Below are 18,023 nucleotides of genomic sequence, written 5' to 3' on the forward strand. Positions count from 1 at the left end.
TTTTTGAATACCATCTCAGATTAATTTTTTTCTGGTGTGGCCAATACAGACACTGCAATAGCAGCATGCTCTGCTGACTGGTTTTCAGTTTAATATATTATTCATTTGTGCAGCAGTGAGCCTCGCCCATTCCATTACTGTTAATAAAGCCCTTGCCATTCCCAATTTAGAGTTGTGTCAAGTACAGAATTCAACATTTAATGTGGGAAATCATGCATAATTCTCAGCTAGTGCTTGATGTTGCTTGCGAGCAAATCAATTTTTATGTTTGAACATCCAGTGGTGTGATAGCAGGAAAAAACGGTGGCTGTTGTTCTCAGAACTATACAGTACAGTATAGCTATGTAGCTATTCAGTGGTGCTGAGCTAGGAGAATACATTTTCATTACACAGTCGATTACTTTTCCCAGTGAGGAGATGAACATTTATGCTAAATAAACACATTACAAGGCTGTATGTCTGCATGTTCTGCTACACAAACAAATATTGTATGAAAGCTCAGTCAGTAAAGATACTGACCTCGAGCACAATCGAGACAATATAGCCTAGGCTGTACCATCCAGCTGTGACCAGCAGTACGGTACATGGCAGCAAAATGGAATGGGTGGCTTGAAGTCTCCCACGGTTCCTACATTTACCACTGTATTACCTTAAAAGAACCGGCCAGGTAGCTAACTAGCTTGCTACCACAGCTGAACAAAACTGTGAAACAAGACCTAGTGAAAAATAAGCTAGCTAGAGAACAGCCTGTGAAGCTACTGAGGTATAGAATGTGGCAGCGCATGTGGTCCTACAGGCTGGAGTGGACTTGCGCTAGCTCGACACCAGAACAGATACTGGAAAACATAGGAAAAGGTGGCAGACTCGAATGGTCTTAATTGGTTTTCTGTAGCCCTGTTGCCTTCCTTCTGCAGACTGTGGATATGGTCTGAAGAGAGTTGAATTCTGTATTGTGAAGGAGACAGCAGGTGGATACAGACTCTGTTTACAGAGCAAACACAAGGGAGGGCCTGTGTGCATTCTGTTACATATAGTGAATACTGATTTAGCCAGTACAGAGCGTGCGCGTGCGTGTGTGCATGTGTTTGTGTGTGTGTGCATCTGCACATTTTAATTGCAGAATTCCCTCTAGACAGGTTAGCTGAAAGCTTGAAGCTTTAATTGATTAAGCATCAACAGTTTAAGCCATTTAGGAAGAGCCCATGATTTTAGGATTTAAGATCTTATAATTGATGTGGTCACATTAATGTTCCCAGCATGTTGCATCTTCCATTCAGAGCAGGTAGTGACTCAGTCAGGAATATGGTGAGACAGTGCCATCTGCTGTGAATTATTTCTTGCTGTGATTTTGTTTTAATTTAGTCTATTAACAGTGAGTGAATCTATTCTAGCAGCAGTGGGCAAAACAGTCACAGCTTCTCCAGTTACAGTTGCAAGCATCCATTGTGGGTTTTCACAGGGGAAATGTCATATTATTTTAATATCATATCATAATATTTAATCATTAGCATCAGACATAATATTATGAAATGTGTGCCTGTCATTTTTGGGCCATTCATGTTTGGTAGAAATGACTGACTCAATTTTCCCTATCTTTGTAGACTTATTCCTCCTCTGAACCAGCTTGACCTCTTGCGGAATCTGAAGAGCAAGTCTGGACTGTCGTTCAGGTCAGGTCACGAGTGTTCTGCTTTTGCAGCTATACCATTTGATTTTGACTTTATTTATCATGGCTGCCTGGTTTAGTATTAAATAGATATGTGTAATAAAGCATTAATATTAATAAAACATTAAGATGTTAATGATTAAGACTAAATAATTACAATCAGGGTAGGTAGTTCATTTATAATTTCCAATTAAATGTAGTGAATGAAATCTACTGTATAAATATTTTAAAGATATTGATGGTAAACATTTGTAATTTATACCCCATAAGATTTTTCAATCTGCTTCAGTTACTAGATGTTTCACTGAAACATACATTGGGCAGTTCTTTTTTGTTTTCTTCTGATTATAAATGACTGTTCTTCTGGGTTTATTGTTCATTGTAATGTGTCCCCCTTTGTCACACAATGTGTCTGACTGACTTGTGATATGTAGTGGTGTGATTTCCCCGTGCTTCATTATTCCTAGTGTTTTACCAGAACATGTAGCAGATGTTTAAGTATGAATTACATTGCAGTGAGGCATGGGTGAAGACATATGATATAGTAGTAATGGTGTGTGTTTTTATGGTCTCTCTCTCGCTCTCTCCCTCCCTCCCTCCCTCTCTCTCCCTCCCTCCCTCCCTCTCTCTCCCTCCCTCCCTCCCTCCCTCCCTCTCTCTTCCTCTCTCTCTCTCTTTCTCTCTCTCTCCCTCTCCATATATCTGGAAACACAGGAAGGATGCTCAGCCAGAACCCTCCCCCAGGTCGGTGTGAAAGCATTACCGTTATTGCCTGTCAGTTCAAGTTCACCTGCAGTAGTGGCTTTTAATCCAATGGAAAGGGGTGCTGCTACTCTTTTGATTGGTGACAGTATCCACCCAGAATGGATTTTGAGCTGAAATGTGCAGTCGTTCAGTCTAGACAACAGTCTTTACACAGGGTGTAAACGTGAATTTTCAGTGTTTACCAGGTTCCAGTGTTCCAGTGGATTTCCAGTGTTCACCTTAACAGATAAGGGACCTAAAGGATGTGGATATTATATACAAAGCATTGCTGTAGCTGCAGCTGATACTTATATGACCATAGACACCACCCCATACTTTCATGAATAGTAGCAGCCCCTCATAAGTGTCTCTGTACTGTTAGCAATTGATTTGATAAACACTTTTTGTTGGGTGTCCCTAATTAATACTTACTGTAGGCTTATATTAGCATGACTGGAGTAATGCAAATTGAGGAACTTCTCTCTTAATATGTAATGTCATAATACTTTCTGTAACACTTTATTTAATTCCACATCCATAAGTTATGGATGGTATTCATTCAAGTGCTGCTATAATATCGAATAATGCTTTGAATATGATGGCTATGTAGTCACAATAAAAATATCCATAAATACAACAAAATAGCCAGGGGATACCAGTTAAAGTGTCGATCTATACTTTCTAGCTTTTAAAATGTGTGGCTGATGTATTGTGAGTAGTATTCAAAGCTTGCTTCCATTTTGACCCGGATCGAATTCACATTTGTCCTGAACGCTGAATTAATTTCTCAGTCAAAGTTCAGAACAACTATTGAATGAATCTGTTCCTTGTTCTTGCCTTATTTGTAGAGCTGCTGGTTCTCTGCATCATTGAGGGGATACCAGTAATCGCATAAATGAGCACTCCATAATCATGTTTATTTAAAAAATGAAAAAAAGGAATATTAATGTTTATTTTTGAACAGCAGCAAAGTGTATTGACTTTTACATTTGGCGTTTATGAACAATTCTCTGCTCCAAGCTTTAGCAAGCAGGCTAATTAAATGACAAGCTTTCTGGTACCCAGCTCTACAAAATAAATCCGCCCATGTTCACCAGCAGAGCCAGTCAGCCACAGAGGAGTGCCTGTGCAATGTCAGGTCCTCCTCTGGCGTCTCTCTCACATTCATAATGCTTAACTGGCGCTTTGATCCGCTGTGGGGCTTGGCCTGCAAGAGCAATGCATTTCCATTGGCTGTGTGGGTATATTATGTTCAGCCACACAGAGCGCAGATTACAAGAAGGACCTACCTGGGCTGCTTGATTTGATGGGTCAATAACTGACATGCAGAACGCCAAGCAGCATTAGAAATGTAGTCTATTTGAGTGCTGTGCTGTCAGAATGCCAGGGCTTATCTGCTTCTAAATCACTAACGGATACCGCACCTGACACCCCTGTACGCATATTTATTTTGCTTCGATATGAAACCGGAATTGGATTCATATTTTTTTCCTGCCGAGGCTCGACTCGTCCTGGAAGTGCTGTTGGTCCATACCATTTAGCATGGCTGGCCCTTTCACAGCTCACGTTTGGTTTCCCTGTCCTCGGGTGCGGGGTGGCACAATTAAGCACCGAGACATTAGCGCAGCATATCAGAAACTCAGTGTAGTAAGTTTTTAGTGATAGTATATAATTTCTGTCCAGCTTTTTTATTTCAGTGTATTCAGCCACAGTGAATTATTTTTATAGCTGTTGTCCTTGTTCAGTGTTAATTGCGGCGTGTGCGGCAATTTCCTGCCCCATTTATGTAGCTGGATGTTTCCAAGGGCAACAGAGGGAAAAGGGGGAAGGTGCCCTACCCAGTCCAGAGAGTTCTACCGTGCACAGTGCCCTCAACTAGCCAACGCATACGACACACTCTCCACCATGCATGCAGAACAGTGCTCAGGTGTACCCTACCGCATCGCTATGTCCAGATAAATGACTATGCTTGTCACAAGTAATTCGTAAAAAATATATATATATACAGTATATAAAATTTTTTTTAAAAGAATTTATGTGGAGACCAGTGCCTTCTGCATTACATTACATTTAGCAGAAACTCTTATCAAGAGCGACTTACACAGCTTTCTACGTAGCATTTACATCCATTGCATCCATTTATACAGCTGGATATATATTGAAGAAATGCAGGCTAACTACCTTGCTCAAGGGTGCAAAAGCAGTGTCCTACCCAGGAATCGAACCTGTGACCTGGGTACACACTACCAGTTTCTCCTTCCTCACTAACCCCTATTCTCCCTCATTTTCAGTAATGAGAGTTCATGCAGAGAAACTCTGTGTGGGTGCTGCATTGGAACAGATAGGTACCACAGGAATTTATTCGCACGCAGATACCAAGATCCGCACGGTTAGACCTTTCAAAGCATTCAGGTCTGCATACCCTCTCCTGTTTCCCCCGTGCACTCTTTTGGAATGATTTACCTACCCTCTAGAGGAGGTGCACCTGACCTGAGCCAGGTGCGAAGCCAACAGGCCATTAGTCTCCTAAGCAGAGTGTTATTGGTGCTGTCAGTACTAAATGCTTAGCATTCTATGCCAGCAAGAACAAAAAGAACCAAAGGGAAACAATATCGTATTTTGCTTGAGAACAAAAGCTATTTTTGTTTATTTATTGTGAATTATTATTTTTTTGTTGTTGTTGTTTTTTTGCGTGCATCAAACAGTACTGGCTTACCTCAGTGCTGTGTTGATCCTTCTGTTTGAGATCTTTGAGAAGGGCAACAGTATTTTCTTCTTTTGAGTTATTATTAAAATATTATTAACATGTTGTGACTTCTCACATATTGGGATGGATATGAAACAGCACTGAAAATGATGATGGACTTGTAATTCATCCAGCATTTGTAGCTATGTAAGTCAATATTTAAATTGTTGACAAATTTAGACAAATTTAATGAAAATATTTGAATGTTACTTACATTCTTTTCCACGGTGGTGAATTACACTCCTTACACACACGGAATCTCCTTTATTTGCTTTTAATTATGTTGAAGAACTAAAGAACTAAAAAACTAATGGATTTGCATCTTGCAAAAGCTGTTTTTTATGCATCATTTCAATATGAAAACCACTTATCGCCATGTTTTACATTTCTTTTGTTTTGGCCTGCTTTTCAAGTCCACCTTGAATAGAAAGAATAATCACCGCATTGTTTTGCATCTACATTTAGATTCCGCATTCTGGCCTCCTTTCTGCAGGGGGTCTAAATCATGACCTGGATTAGAAAGCACACCTTTTTTAGTTAGTCCCTTTTATATTCTTGATTGTGCTAAATGGCGACAAAAAGAAACGCTTCCAAAAAGACGCCAGTAGCATTAAGTGGTTTCCTAACACCCCGCATTTGCATGTGATGAATGCAGCACTGAGGGGTGGAAGGAGCCAGGTCCATTTTAACCAGCTTGTCTTGCATGTCTGTGCAGTGGTGCTGTGTGCATGCCAGTCTGTTGCCTATAAAATGACAAAGATATCATTCATTTGTCAGGAGCATGGTGTGGAAACCTTGACCTGTGCCGCAGTTCTAATATAACCCCCTAAACTGCAGTTCACTCAAGCACGGCACTGTATAAGTGGCCCCTATTTATGGAGGCCAAGCAATAAATCAGAGCTTATTCACATGTCAATCAAGTGGTGCTGTATGTTCAGCGATGCTTTCTTCTATATTATTAATTAATTATTTATAATACTTCTGTATTATAAATGAATAATTGAATATGCAAAGGAGTATGGTTTCATTCTTCCCACTTTGTCTCCCGTTGGAAACACTGTAAAATGAAATGGAAAAAAATGAGAAGGAAAAAAAGTCAATCCAGGACCTTGCGGCATCTCATTTGGTCCGAATCGCAAACGTCACAAGCTGTTACCTCAAGGTCAGGTTTTAAATTTATTTCTCCGTGACAACCAGGGGCAGTCCGCATGACCACTCTGACACCTACAGGTCCTCAGCAACGTTGCCCAAATAGCAGCAGAGCACTGCCTGAACGACTGTGCCCGGGGATGTATCATTTTAATCTTGAATGCATATTGCTTCCCGCCAAAATGAAATGTGCTCTTTGGCCCCCGATCCCGCGGCTTAGCACGAAGGAAAACGCTCGGAGTGAGAATGAATGTGCCGACCTGTCCCTGACTCACCAGAGAGAATTAAAGTGAATTATGAAAGTGAATTAAAACTACACACATAGCACCGCCTGCACTCACAGGTTTAAATTCATTTTCGTCTGTTCTGTCATTGAAATAATACGTCTTTATAATGGTTTTTTTTCTTCTTTTTTTTTTGTTGCTCACTCTGTTTACGATTTTTATGTACCACAGTAATTTGTTGCTGAAGGGCTCATAACGAAGATCACTGACTGGATTTAATACTCGGCTGCCCTTTAGGGTCTCGGGAGTGAAAAGAAATTGTTGTAGGCGGGACTTGGGTCATGTGGTCGGAGTCTTTTATCCATCTTTTTTATGACTACGAATGCTTGATGGATTTACCTCGGTGAGAATATGATCCGTCGGCAACCCGTGATCTGTGAGGGTAAATTGCTCGGGCGTTCCTGCCAGTGCATGTACAGTATGCCATGCAAGTGCATGCCTGCATGCCGCCGCTTGCAATGTGCCTGCATTTATGTGTTTTACAGTCAGACATGGTCAAGATTCCAACAGTGATTATTAATTGTTCCAATTCATATGACATCACAGGTAAGAGGTTATTACAGCTTTGATTACTCAGATTGATAAATTATTGAATATTTGACATCACTATGCATCGTCTCAGAAGTGATCAGATTACTGTGTAAACTGTTCTTGCTTCAGTGGTAGATTCTGAGGCTGGATATCTAAACATCGTTTTATTCCTCAATAAAATCAGCTGGATGGAAATATTAGTTTATGATCATTTCCATGCTGTGTGCCACTAATTTACAGCCAGATGTACTGTGCTCGCAGTGAACAGGTAATTCAAACCTTGAGGTGATATTCCTGAAATAAACAAAAGTAATAAATAAAAAAATAATTTAAAAAAATTATAAATATATAATGTTTATAAAATAATATAAGTATAATATAAATATATAATTTTAGATTAATTATATTAATATATAAATATAATATTTCAATTTAGTATTTACGTTTATGCTTTGGCAATGAAAATGCAAATTTTGTCATGCCATTAAAGCACTTTGAATTTTATATTTGTAGTAAATAGTGTCTTCAGTTAAACTATCATATATCTTTATGTGTGAACTATAAACAAATAATAGGAATTATTTATGAAATTGTTTTGCAGATACTTCAGAAATTCTATTTCTGTGATTGTGGTTACATGTATTTTTCCTATAGCTGGTCATTCAACAGATGCAGCTTTGGTAGGCGGGGTTTGTCCTACATCATTGCTTTGAGACAGGTGCAGCTTTGGTAGGCGGGGCTTGTCCTGCAGCACTGGTGGTGATTGGTGCATCTCGCTGTCTGGTTTCCTCCCGCCCCTTGCAGTCAGAAGGTGAGCCTGAAGGAGAGGGTGTTCTCCAGCCCCCGGAGCTCGGGGAACAAGGGGAAGGGCTCGCCGCAGGGTCAGGGCATACGCAGGTCCCCCAGCGCGGACAACAGCATTGAGGACAGCCCCAGCAAGGTGCCCAAGAGCTGGAGCTTCGGGGACCGCAGCCGGGCCCGGCAGGCCTTCCGCATCAAGGGGGCCGCTTCCCGCCAAAACTCGGAAGGTGAGACCAACTGAACCGCTTCGGTTCCCCTAATTTAATGCTCTTACCCCTGCTTTTAAGAAGAATACTTTACTAATTGTCCCGGCTGTCAGCCCTGACTCACCAAGTGACATCACAGTTGATGACAGCAAGGTGATATTATAGATATACCCTTTGAACTACTTAGAAAAGTTTGCCTGTTGTCTAAATTTTAAATTGTACACTATCCCTTAAAAATATAAAATTAATTTAAAAATGGATGACATCACCTGAAAGCCTAATGATGCTGTGGTGTTGTGATTGGATAGAGATAGTTATTAAAAGGATATAACCTATAAACTGTCTTTTTTTTGTTGAATTAATATGCATTTTGTATTTTCTGCTGTGTTTGTGCAGGTCAGTGGTCCAGTGTGTTGTTTGTTTTTTTGTATGTGATTGTGATTGTACGTGATTAATTACGTATGCATTATTTTTTTTATTCGGTACTACCAGTGTCTGGAGACACTGAAAAGCTCAAAGGGTTGAATTTGAATGGCAGTATTTAGAGCATGGCCGGTGTGTGGTAACTTTATTTAGTAGTACGAGCATTCAGAGCAACCCTAACCTGCTGGCTGGCTCTTCAGACAGAGAGGTTTGATGCCCCTCCCCTAAATTTAGTACGGAACCCTGACCATGCCACTAGTGACTGTGGCTGGCAGCCCCACAGGGTGGGGTATGATTAGCGTCAGCCGGGAGGAGGGGGGGGGGGGTAATCTCTCATCCCCCCCCAGGTTGTTAGGCACCTGCGGTCTGCCTGCGCAAGCTGTGTGTGACCTGTATTCCTCTGAAGCAGTGACCTCACGGCTCTGCCGGTGGGCCACCCAGCAAAGAAAGGGGGGAGGGGGGCGGCTAGCAGCACGCGTTTTGCGGCTTGTCTGAGGCCTCGTGAACTGACAGAGAAAGACGTAGCGTGTTTCGCTGTTACAAAACTACCTGTTGGCATATATATACAGGACAAATGGTATAGGACAGGGGAAGACCTGCTGAGAAATAGACATCACTGTGCACCTATTGTACACACATGGCTGCCTGTGTTCTGCTTACAGTGAAATGTCTGTGTATCATAGTGCTGTTTGTAGATGGAGTCCTCTCTGTGCCTTTGCATATATACATGTATCTGGGAAAGCCTGATGCTCACAGATTCCTTTGTTTCTCTGTTTGATGCTGTGCTAAAGTGCTGATTGAGATGCAGGATGAAGAATTCAGGCAGAAGAGCTCTCCAGGTCAGGATTGACTGGGAGGTTTGCAGTCCATGCAGCTTCTACAGTAAAATCTACAAAAATACCATAGCATTGATCCCAATTTTAGGATATGCTATTATTTGTGGTTTGCTTTTGTTTTTGTTTTTGAACCTTAATTAAAGTTTTTTTTCTTTTCCTGTTGGAATAATGGATGCAAAGCAGCCGGAAAGCCCTTGGGTCAAATGTGCATTACATCAATACTGTACGTTCTACATTAAACTACATGACAAATATCATTTTATGGTAGTGTGAAGAGATAGAAATGTGAAAGAGATTATATTTGTACTTACACTTAAAAAACAGTTATACGTTTACCTTGCACACATTATTTTTTGCTATTTTTTGCGTTTTTGAAAGCTCCCAAATTTTGGTGGAAACATTCAGCTTGTGTGATTGAATTCATTAATTTCATCGTTTCATTTCTGTTTATTAACCCCTGTACAGTTGTGCTGTTTGCCTTCTCAAAATCTGGGAGCGTTTCCTGAGTATTGTTTCAAAATCATTACATTTGACGGCCATTTTAGAGGCTGACATTTGCATCCATTTCTGAGTGTAGTTCATGTGCTTTATGTTTACATTACTGTCCTTGAGTTCTGTAGGTACCTCACACCCTCAAATGCACAAGCAGCCATACGCTCCTATGCACGGCTGCATAGAGAAGAGCATACACATTTAACCAGGAACTGAATTCATATTTCAGTAGATGAGAGGCTTTCCTAAAATCAGTACATAGCAATACACGTATGTGTATCAGCTGTATCAGCTTAAAGGGTGATTTTTATCTATCACATGAAGCACCCAGGCATATCGCATTACGTACCTTGTTTTTATTTCAGTTGTTTTTTTACTACTACTTTGTTTCACACTAGTGGCAAAATCAAAGCTTGTCGAAAAATGATTTTTGTAGATGTGATCACAATCAATACGACATATGCTGTAAAGCCTGATCCATGAAAGCTGGGTTTTATACTCATAAACCCCTAATTTTTGAATTATTAGTTGTTCTTTTATGCTCATTCAAAGCTATACATTTGGGGCCACAAATATATATATAATGGCACCCTTATGGAACATAAAAGTGGAAGACTAAATATGCAATAGACAGATAGTCAGCTGTCTGTGTAGCTACAGTATGTGTTGAGTGTCATACTGTTTATTACGTATAGCTATAATATAAGGGTTGCATTTAATGCATCAAATCATTGCAGTATCAAGTATACTGTAGTTTCTGCAATGGTAATCAATTATCAGCAATAAGAATGTATATTATTACTTTTAGCTAAATCGTCATGTCAGTTTAATGAGATTTTTCCAGAGCCAAACGTGTTCTGCGTTTCCTCCCTTGTCTATAACAAGTAGAAATCATCACTGGATGATTTTTGTTTCTGTACACATACATCTGGAAGTTTGTGCAATTGTGTTGTCAGACTGCCCTAGCATGTAACACAACATACACTACAGTATTGCATTCTTATCTTGCAAACTGTGTGGTCATACAAGTTATATGCTTGTATTAAACACCTCATGTACTACGTATTTTGCAGAAAGCAATGTAAAAGTATTTTTGAATTTCAGTTTTGATTTTTTTTTTGTCTGATTGCCTGATTTAACCACTGAAAATGACAGTGATTTTAAAATAAGTTTCCACTTAAAAACGTTTTTCCCTGTTTCTATTTAATTTGTTTGTTTTTGTAAATCTCCGGCACTTTTTTGAAAAACCATTTCAAATTCAATCCATCAACTAAACTGGATCTAGAGATTGATATTTTAATGATAAAATACCACAAGCAGCTTGGTTGTAATCAGCCATATAGAATATTGGATCCCTTCAAATTCTGTGCTAGTTTAAAAATTTTGAAACAGGTCATTCAACAAATGTTTGTATGTTTCTTTGTTCACTGCTTCCGAGCCCAAAATCTTATTTTGAACTTTGTTTTAATTAGCATTCATTTATGAGTTTCTTTTTTTGTACATTTAATATTTTTACCTATAGGCTATGTATTACAATTTTTGTATTGATACAGCTCCAGACTGTACACAGAAACAAACCACATATTTTGTTTCTCCAAAAAATTTCCAACCAAAATCTCAACTTCAGCTCGAATTCTGCGTTCTTTTGTCGGCCCATCAGATTGTTTCTTAGTTTTGGAATGTTACCAGTTGACTTATTAAGAAACATAAATAAATGCATTTCAATTAAACCAGTTTGTCTGCATGATGCAGAAAAGGATTCTCTAGGTGGTGGAAATGAATCTGTTCCTTCTAAAACACAAGCTGATTATTCATGCTGAAATTGAACTTTTGGTTGCTGCGTGTGTGAGTTCTCATTTGTGAATTTTCTTTGGTGGCTGACAAAAAAATGGTTAAGGCCATAGTCCCAATCCTGTTTTGGTATGCTACAGTTTTAGAATATTATTACCAAATTGTCCTGGAACCATAGTATTTTTCTGTTAGCTATTGCTTACGGCAAATTATCTTGGGTCAAATTTGCAACCATGGTAATCAGAAATTGACACGATAGTCTAATGACTATGTTACTTTTTTCCTTGGCTGTGTTTGTAAGTTTCATTTTTTAAATTATTGTTTTTAATTTTAGGTTCCACTTGCATTACATTAATGATCCACTGATATTTCAAATTCACTGCTTAAATGTATTACTTAGAATTATGGACTGATCACTGTAGCGAACACATTGAATTCCTCCTATGACAGTGATGTTGTTAAAACACCTATTTAGCAAGGGCATCTATGATTTTTATCTTATGAAATTAGATCTTTCAAATATTTAAAATATGACCAAGACGCACTATGAATCTAATTTTAATCACACTGCAGTGCGATTTATCTGTAATGATGATTATATATTTTAAGCATTTCTGTCCTTTTTTTCTCATTGTGCTTGGATTGAACCGGTCCAAGGCACATCAGAGCAAAAGAGGAAATTATTAGAAACTTTGAAACATATACATTTTATGTTGGCTTCCTTTTTCTACAAGCACTTAAATAATATATCTCTTTGTTGCACAACTAACTGTCACAGTGTCACCGGTAGTGTGTTGTTTGTTTATATATAGGAACATGTTTGATGGTCTGTAACGATGCACAACAGTATCATTATTCATTTACATATTCATGTATTAATAGGCCGGTATGTACTTTGAAATCATGCTAAACCGTATTAATTACTCCAGAAAGCATAGTAAGGCTGAAATCCCAAAAACATTGTCTCAAGCCAAGTGTTTTTTTTTTGTTATTTGTGTTCATAGCATTACGGCGTAATGGTAGAATTCTTTGTAAACGAGATTGAATATGTGTATTTAGTTTTAACTACATACCTGTTGGCTGTAGTTTTGCCATTTAGGCCCTTTGGAAATACTGTGCATTGGTAAGTCATTGGTAAGTCCCAAACAAAATGATCCTCGCTTTGTTTCTGCCAATAGCTGCGTTTCTGAAATGTATATACATACTGTATGCCTTCCAATAGTAAATGTAAGCCCTGCATTCAATCAATTTTTTCCTTGAATTTGCCACACAATTAAATGTGTGTAACACTTTTTTTAAGAAAGGTCCTTCGTAACAGTTTCATGACTCCTTCATATGCATTGCATAGCACCTTCTTTTACGATTTATGAAGGACCATTCATTGGAAGTGTCACTGTTAAAAAATCAATAAAATTATCCAGTAAAACTGTTTTTCAAAGGAAGAAAGAAGTAACTCAAGCACTTGTTTCAAGTCAAAGTTAAGGAAATACTTGATTGAATCCATGCCTAAGACCAGCTCAAATTTAGGCACATGCTCATATTTACAAAGTCAGTATACATGACTTTTGCGTCTCCTTGATATCATGTCATCAGTCCATTGTTCTGATTGAGAACAGTAAACATGTCTCCCCACTTCCATAAGTTAGAAGTTCTTCCATGACTGTATGCTCTTTCAAGATACACTCATAGTACTAGACCGAATGGGAGTGGGGGTTAATGGTAGGCACGGTGACGGCTGGTCACCGATACCCTTCTGCCTTCATTCAGTGAATCTGTATTTGTTTCTAAGTGACGCTGTTTAACCTTTCAGTACCAGTTTTCCATTACTTAACTATTTGTATTCCATGTCTCTCCTCTCCACCTCTTTGCAGCAGTTGAAGGGTTAATCAGTAAGAGAACACCACACAACTGCTAGGGGTTGAGCACCAAATCAAGCAAGCAAGCAAGCAAGCAAACAAACCAAGCTGTAGCAGAATCAATAAGAAAGTACTAGCCATGCATGCTAGATTTTTTAGCAACATCCCATTAGCACACAGCAGGGCTTATCATCCCATGTTACTGAATGACAGCTTGAGCGTGCAGAACGAGAGCCGTACACGCCAGTGGGCTGCTGCTCCTGCACTTTAACCTGCATGAAGGATGCTGACCAGTCTCTCAAGGGTCAAGGGTCAAGTCTGTTCACCTGCCAGCCACAGCGGGCCTCCTCGACACAGAACTACAGACCAGTGAAATCGCTCACACCTCCTTTGGGTAGACAAGCGCTGCCGTTTCAAGGCTCTGTAGTACTACTTATTTTGTTTTTTTATCGATTAAATTTTTGCATTTGAAGCACGGTTTGTTTTCTTTTTACCCCATGCCAGACTGACTGCTGGGAGACTAACTTTGGCTTCGGTTGATGGCGTGGCCCAAAATGAGAGACTTTCTTGACAATGCCCCTTCTGTTCTCCCAGATAGAATCATTTAGGATGAATAAACTGTGCTGTAGAAGCTTGGCTCATACTGCCTGTTCTCTTGTATGAGGACAGTCAATCAAACCGCTTCGCTTGGGAGCGCAAAGGCAGTGTCAGGGCATGACTCCATATTTTCGGGCCACAGTCAGTCAGGAACCCCATGAATTAATTAATTCATTAATTAACCTATTGCCTCTCTGGTTCCATCCCTGCCTTCCACCCACCTCCGCCTCCACCCCCCCCCCCACCCCCCACCCCCCCCATCCCGCATCAGGACATCTAGACATGACCCGGCCACTGAACATGAGCAGGCGCTCTGATTAATCTGGCCCCCGATCGAAACCCGCGGTCAAAGCGCACCACGCACAGCTCCTGGGCTGGGAGACTTAGTGGCCGTGCCTTGCTGTCGCTTGGTTCCATGCAAACATCAGAGCGGAATGGCTGGAGTTCCAGAGCCCCTCGGCCACGCCACCCCCCCCCCCCCCCCCCCCCCTTTCCGTTCCATGCCTGCTCTAACGGCTGAGTCGCGTTTTTGTCCCTGTTGTGTTTTCTAGAAGCCAGCCTGCCCGGGGAAGACATTGTCGACGACAATAAGAGCTGCCACTGTGAGTTTGTCCCGCAGGACTTAACCCCGGGACTAAAAGTTACAATCAGGGCCGTGTGGTAAGAGAAGTCTGAATGCCTGAATTACATGATTTGCTTACGTTGCCTTTTGCTCAGTGCTCTTGGGTTTAGATCTGTACAAATGTTTTTACCATGATTATTATATAGACTGTTATTAATAACGATCGTGCAAGTTTGATTGAAGCTTCAGTACTTCCATGGCATTAATTATTCTAGTCAGAATTAGTATTGGTACTGTGCCCAACTCTGGTCCTGGAGGGAGGTCGTACATGTGTTCATTCCGTCTCAACAATAAATTTCACCCACAAATCCACTTAATCCATCAGTTCAACCAATTATGCCCTTGAACAAGAACTGAAGAAATATGACGAATATTTTTTTTCCCTGTTCATTGAACAATCCAGCTGGACTAGAACTGGGGAATTTATTACTGTAATTAGTTCTTTCTTTGTAATTGAGAACACCTCAGAGATTATCCAAATGGTGGCTGTTTTAATTTGGAGCAATGGTGCAAAATATTAGGGGCACTGAGACATGGGGTCAATGAACACTCTTCCTCAACATGGACTCAGGACTTAATACAAGTGAGGGTTTATTCTGTTAGTCATAATTTATTTTGATAGTGATAGTTTATACTGATAGTGATGGTTCATTCTAATAGTGGTAGTTTATTCTGATTGTTTATAGCTGATGAAAACAGTCCGAACACACCGCCTTTAAACTGAACTTTGATTGAAATCTTAATGCTGGACTAACTCCATGCCTGTTTCAAATGCTTCTCTCCACCAGCATCATGAGGTTCATGGTCTCAAAGAGAAAGTTCAAGGAGAGCCTGAGGCCGTACGATGTGATGGACGTCATTGAGCAGTATTCAGCGGGACACCTGGACATGTTGGCGAGGATTAAAAACCTGCAGTCCAGGCAAGATGCTAACCCACGTCCTTATGTCTGAGTCAAAACTCTTGTGTTCTTGCCCTGTCCCTCTTCCCTCTCCCCAAAACCAACTGTAGCCACACTGCTGGGCTCTGGTGCTGCACTGGTACAGCTGGGCTGTGGTACAGCGCTCAGTTAAGCACAAGGTTGCTTCACATTGCATCTTCCACTTGTCTGTTGTCCTCTGTCTCTGTCATGATGGCAGCTCTACAGTGATATGCAACACTGTCTTCTGGGCTTTTCCACCAAGTTCACCAGTAGTAGTAGGAATTTGTAGTAGTCAGATGTATAGAAGAACATGTATATCCCTTCACATCATACAAGCAGAATATTTACCACTGGTATTGTTTCATTGCTATTGCATTGGTTTAACGTCGCCAAAGCCAAGTTCAGATCCTTACCCTACATCTCAACCCACTCTAATCTCAGCCACATTGTTCTATCACCTTACCTCCAAGCCATTTCACCCACGAGGGGGGTGAGGAAGGCCCAGTCAAGTTAGCCTCCATTCATATCCCCCCGACCTCACGCCTCACCTGGCGGCCGGCGATGCACATAACAACCCATGTTTCAAAAGTTGTGCCACCCCATCAAGACGCCTCCTTAATAGTCCAAGGGGAGGGACTCACAGAAACAGAGTTATCATTCTCCTCTTGAACATTCAGCACAGTTTCTCTCATCTCAGGGCCAACTTCTCCACCAAATAAGTACGATATATGTTGTGAGTTGACAAAGTGGGTGTACATATATAAATATATTCCAACTTTCAAAAACGTGTACTGAAAAGGCCTTCTTTTAATTGAATTTAATCGATAATGTGACCACAGCGGCTAAAGCGTGGGATCAATTGAGGAAAAAAGTACAATTTGCTGCTTGCATGAGATATGTATGGAATATATTTTCACTTATTTGTCCTTGTCTGTCTTCTACACCTTTTTCATTTTTGATGTTGCGTCTTCGACTTTCACATGTTGCTTCATTCTACATTGTGCTGGTGTCTTCTCTATCTACTTTGCCAGGATAGATATCATTGTGGGTCCCCCTCCCCTCTCCACTCCCCGTCATAAGAAGTATGGTACCAAGGGACCCAAAGAGTCACCCCAATACTCTCCTAGGTTAGGATTCATCAGACTGCATCCTTCTTAATCTAGCTTTTTCAGTTGGTTAACAGCAAAGAAACCTTTTTTGATTCCGGCTAGCTGGCAGCACATTTGGTCAAGCATTTTCTCATACCTGAAAACCAATAATTTAGGCAGAAAGTGTATCCTATTGATCTAAAAATAATGCATTATTGATTCTCCCATGCAGTGATATACACTGAATGCATTATCATCTCCAGTTCACAACACCAAAACCCAGATTACTCACAGCCAGAATATGGTGGTGTTACATTATATGTAGCAGCACAAATTTACTTTGTTTAGTTTGACAACGGACATTGGTTTCCATACTAGGTGTGTTCTTTCTACCCTCCTTTTTATGTATTGGTCTTTTTTCACCCAACTTTCAAATGTATAGTGTAGCTATTTTATAGGTAAAATAGCTGCAAATGTTAAAGCCAACAGTAGCTACGTTTCCATTGGCATAAATTTACATAAATTCAGAATGTCAATTCACAATTTTTTTGTGTCTTTGTAATGGGAATTGTGCGAATATAAATTTGCTACTTTTTTAAAAATGCATTGGTGCTACATGGTTTTACTGAGTTTACAGAGTTTTTTTGCTACAGTTAAAAGAATGCTAAGAAAAATAACTGGTCTAAATTTTGAAAAGAGATACGATTTGCATGCTACTCATCCCACACTTTGGCGGTCTGCATTAGATATCCACCACAAAAACTTTTATTATGTGGACCTCAGTCAAGTGATGCGATTCCACTTTTCTGAGTGTGTTTTCAGAGATAATTCAATAGATAATTTAGTATACTAACTTCTAGTAAACTGGTAATTTTCAGAACTCCGGGGAAAAACGGCTTTGTATCTGTATTGAAACGTAGCTACTGGTCCATTTAGCAAGCAACCACAGTGGTCTGTATTACAGCACACTAGCCGTTAGGTGCTCACAGGTAAGTAGCCAGCCATGTAGCCGAACAAAAAAGGTGCTGTGCTGAAAATGCATCTAAACAGGGAGCCACAATGCCAAAGTGATAAAACACTGCCCATGAGCGAAAAAAAGGGCTCTATTAGCAAACTATAACCATTTATTAATGTTTTATTTATGCGTTATGTGCATGTTGGCATGAAGTATAATGAAGCATGCCAGATAATGCCCTTTGGCCTTGGCAAGATGTCATCATTTATTCAATTTTGTTAGTTATTTTTAATGTAATTTTTAAGCTGAATAGTTT

General features: G+C 40.0%; 1 protein-coding gene across 1 annotated transcript in view; it reads left to right on the top strand.

Moving 5' to 3' along the window:
- The window catches only part of LOC118211389 (potassium voltage-gated channel subfamily KQT member 2-like), a 49,798-nt gene that overhangs the window by 24,337 nt on the left and 7,438 nt on the right, over nucleotides 1-18,023 (top strand). The window contains exons 2-6 of the mRNA XM_035388566.1: nucleotides 1,589-1,670; nucleotides 2,381-2,410; nucleotides 7,925-8,148; nucleotides 14,674-14,782; nucleotides 15,533-15,664. Of these exons, the coding sequence (XP_035244457.1) occupies nucleotides 1,589-1,670; nucleotides 2,381-2,410; nucleotides 7,925-8,148; nucleotides 14,674-14,782; nucleotides 15,533-15,664 (577 nt within the window). The remainder of the gene's footprint in view (nucleotides 1-1,588; nucleotides 1,671-2,380; nucleotides 2,411-7,924; nucleotides 8,149-14,673; nucleotides 14,783-15,532; nucleotides 15,665-18,023) is intronic.

The sequence above is a fragment of the Anguilla anguilla genome, chromosome 13 (assembly GCF_013347855.1).
Source record: "Anguilla anguilla isolate fAngAng1 chromosome 13, fAngAng1.pri, whole genome shotgun sequence".
NCBI lineage: Eukaryota > Metazoa > Chordata > Actinopteri > Anguilliformes > Anguillidae > Anguilla > Anguilla anguilla.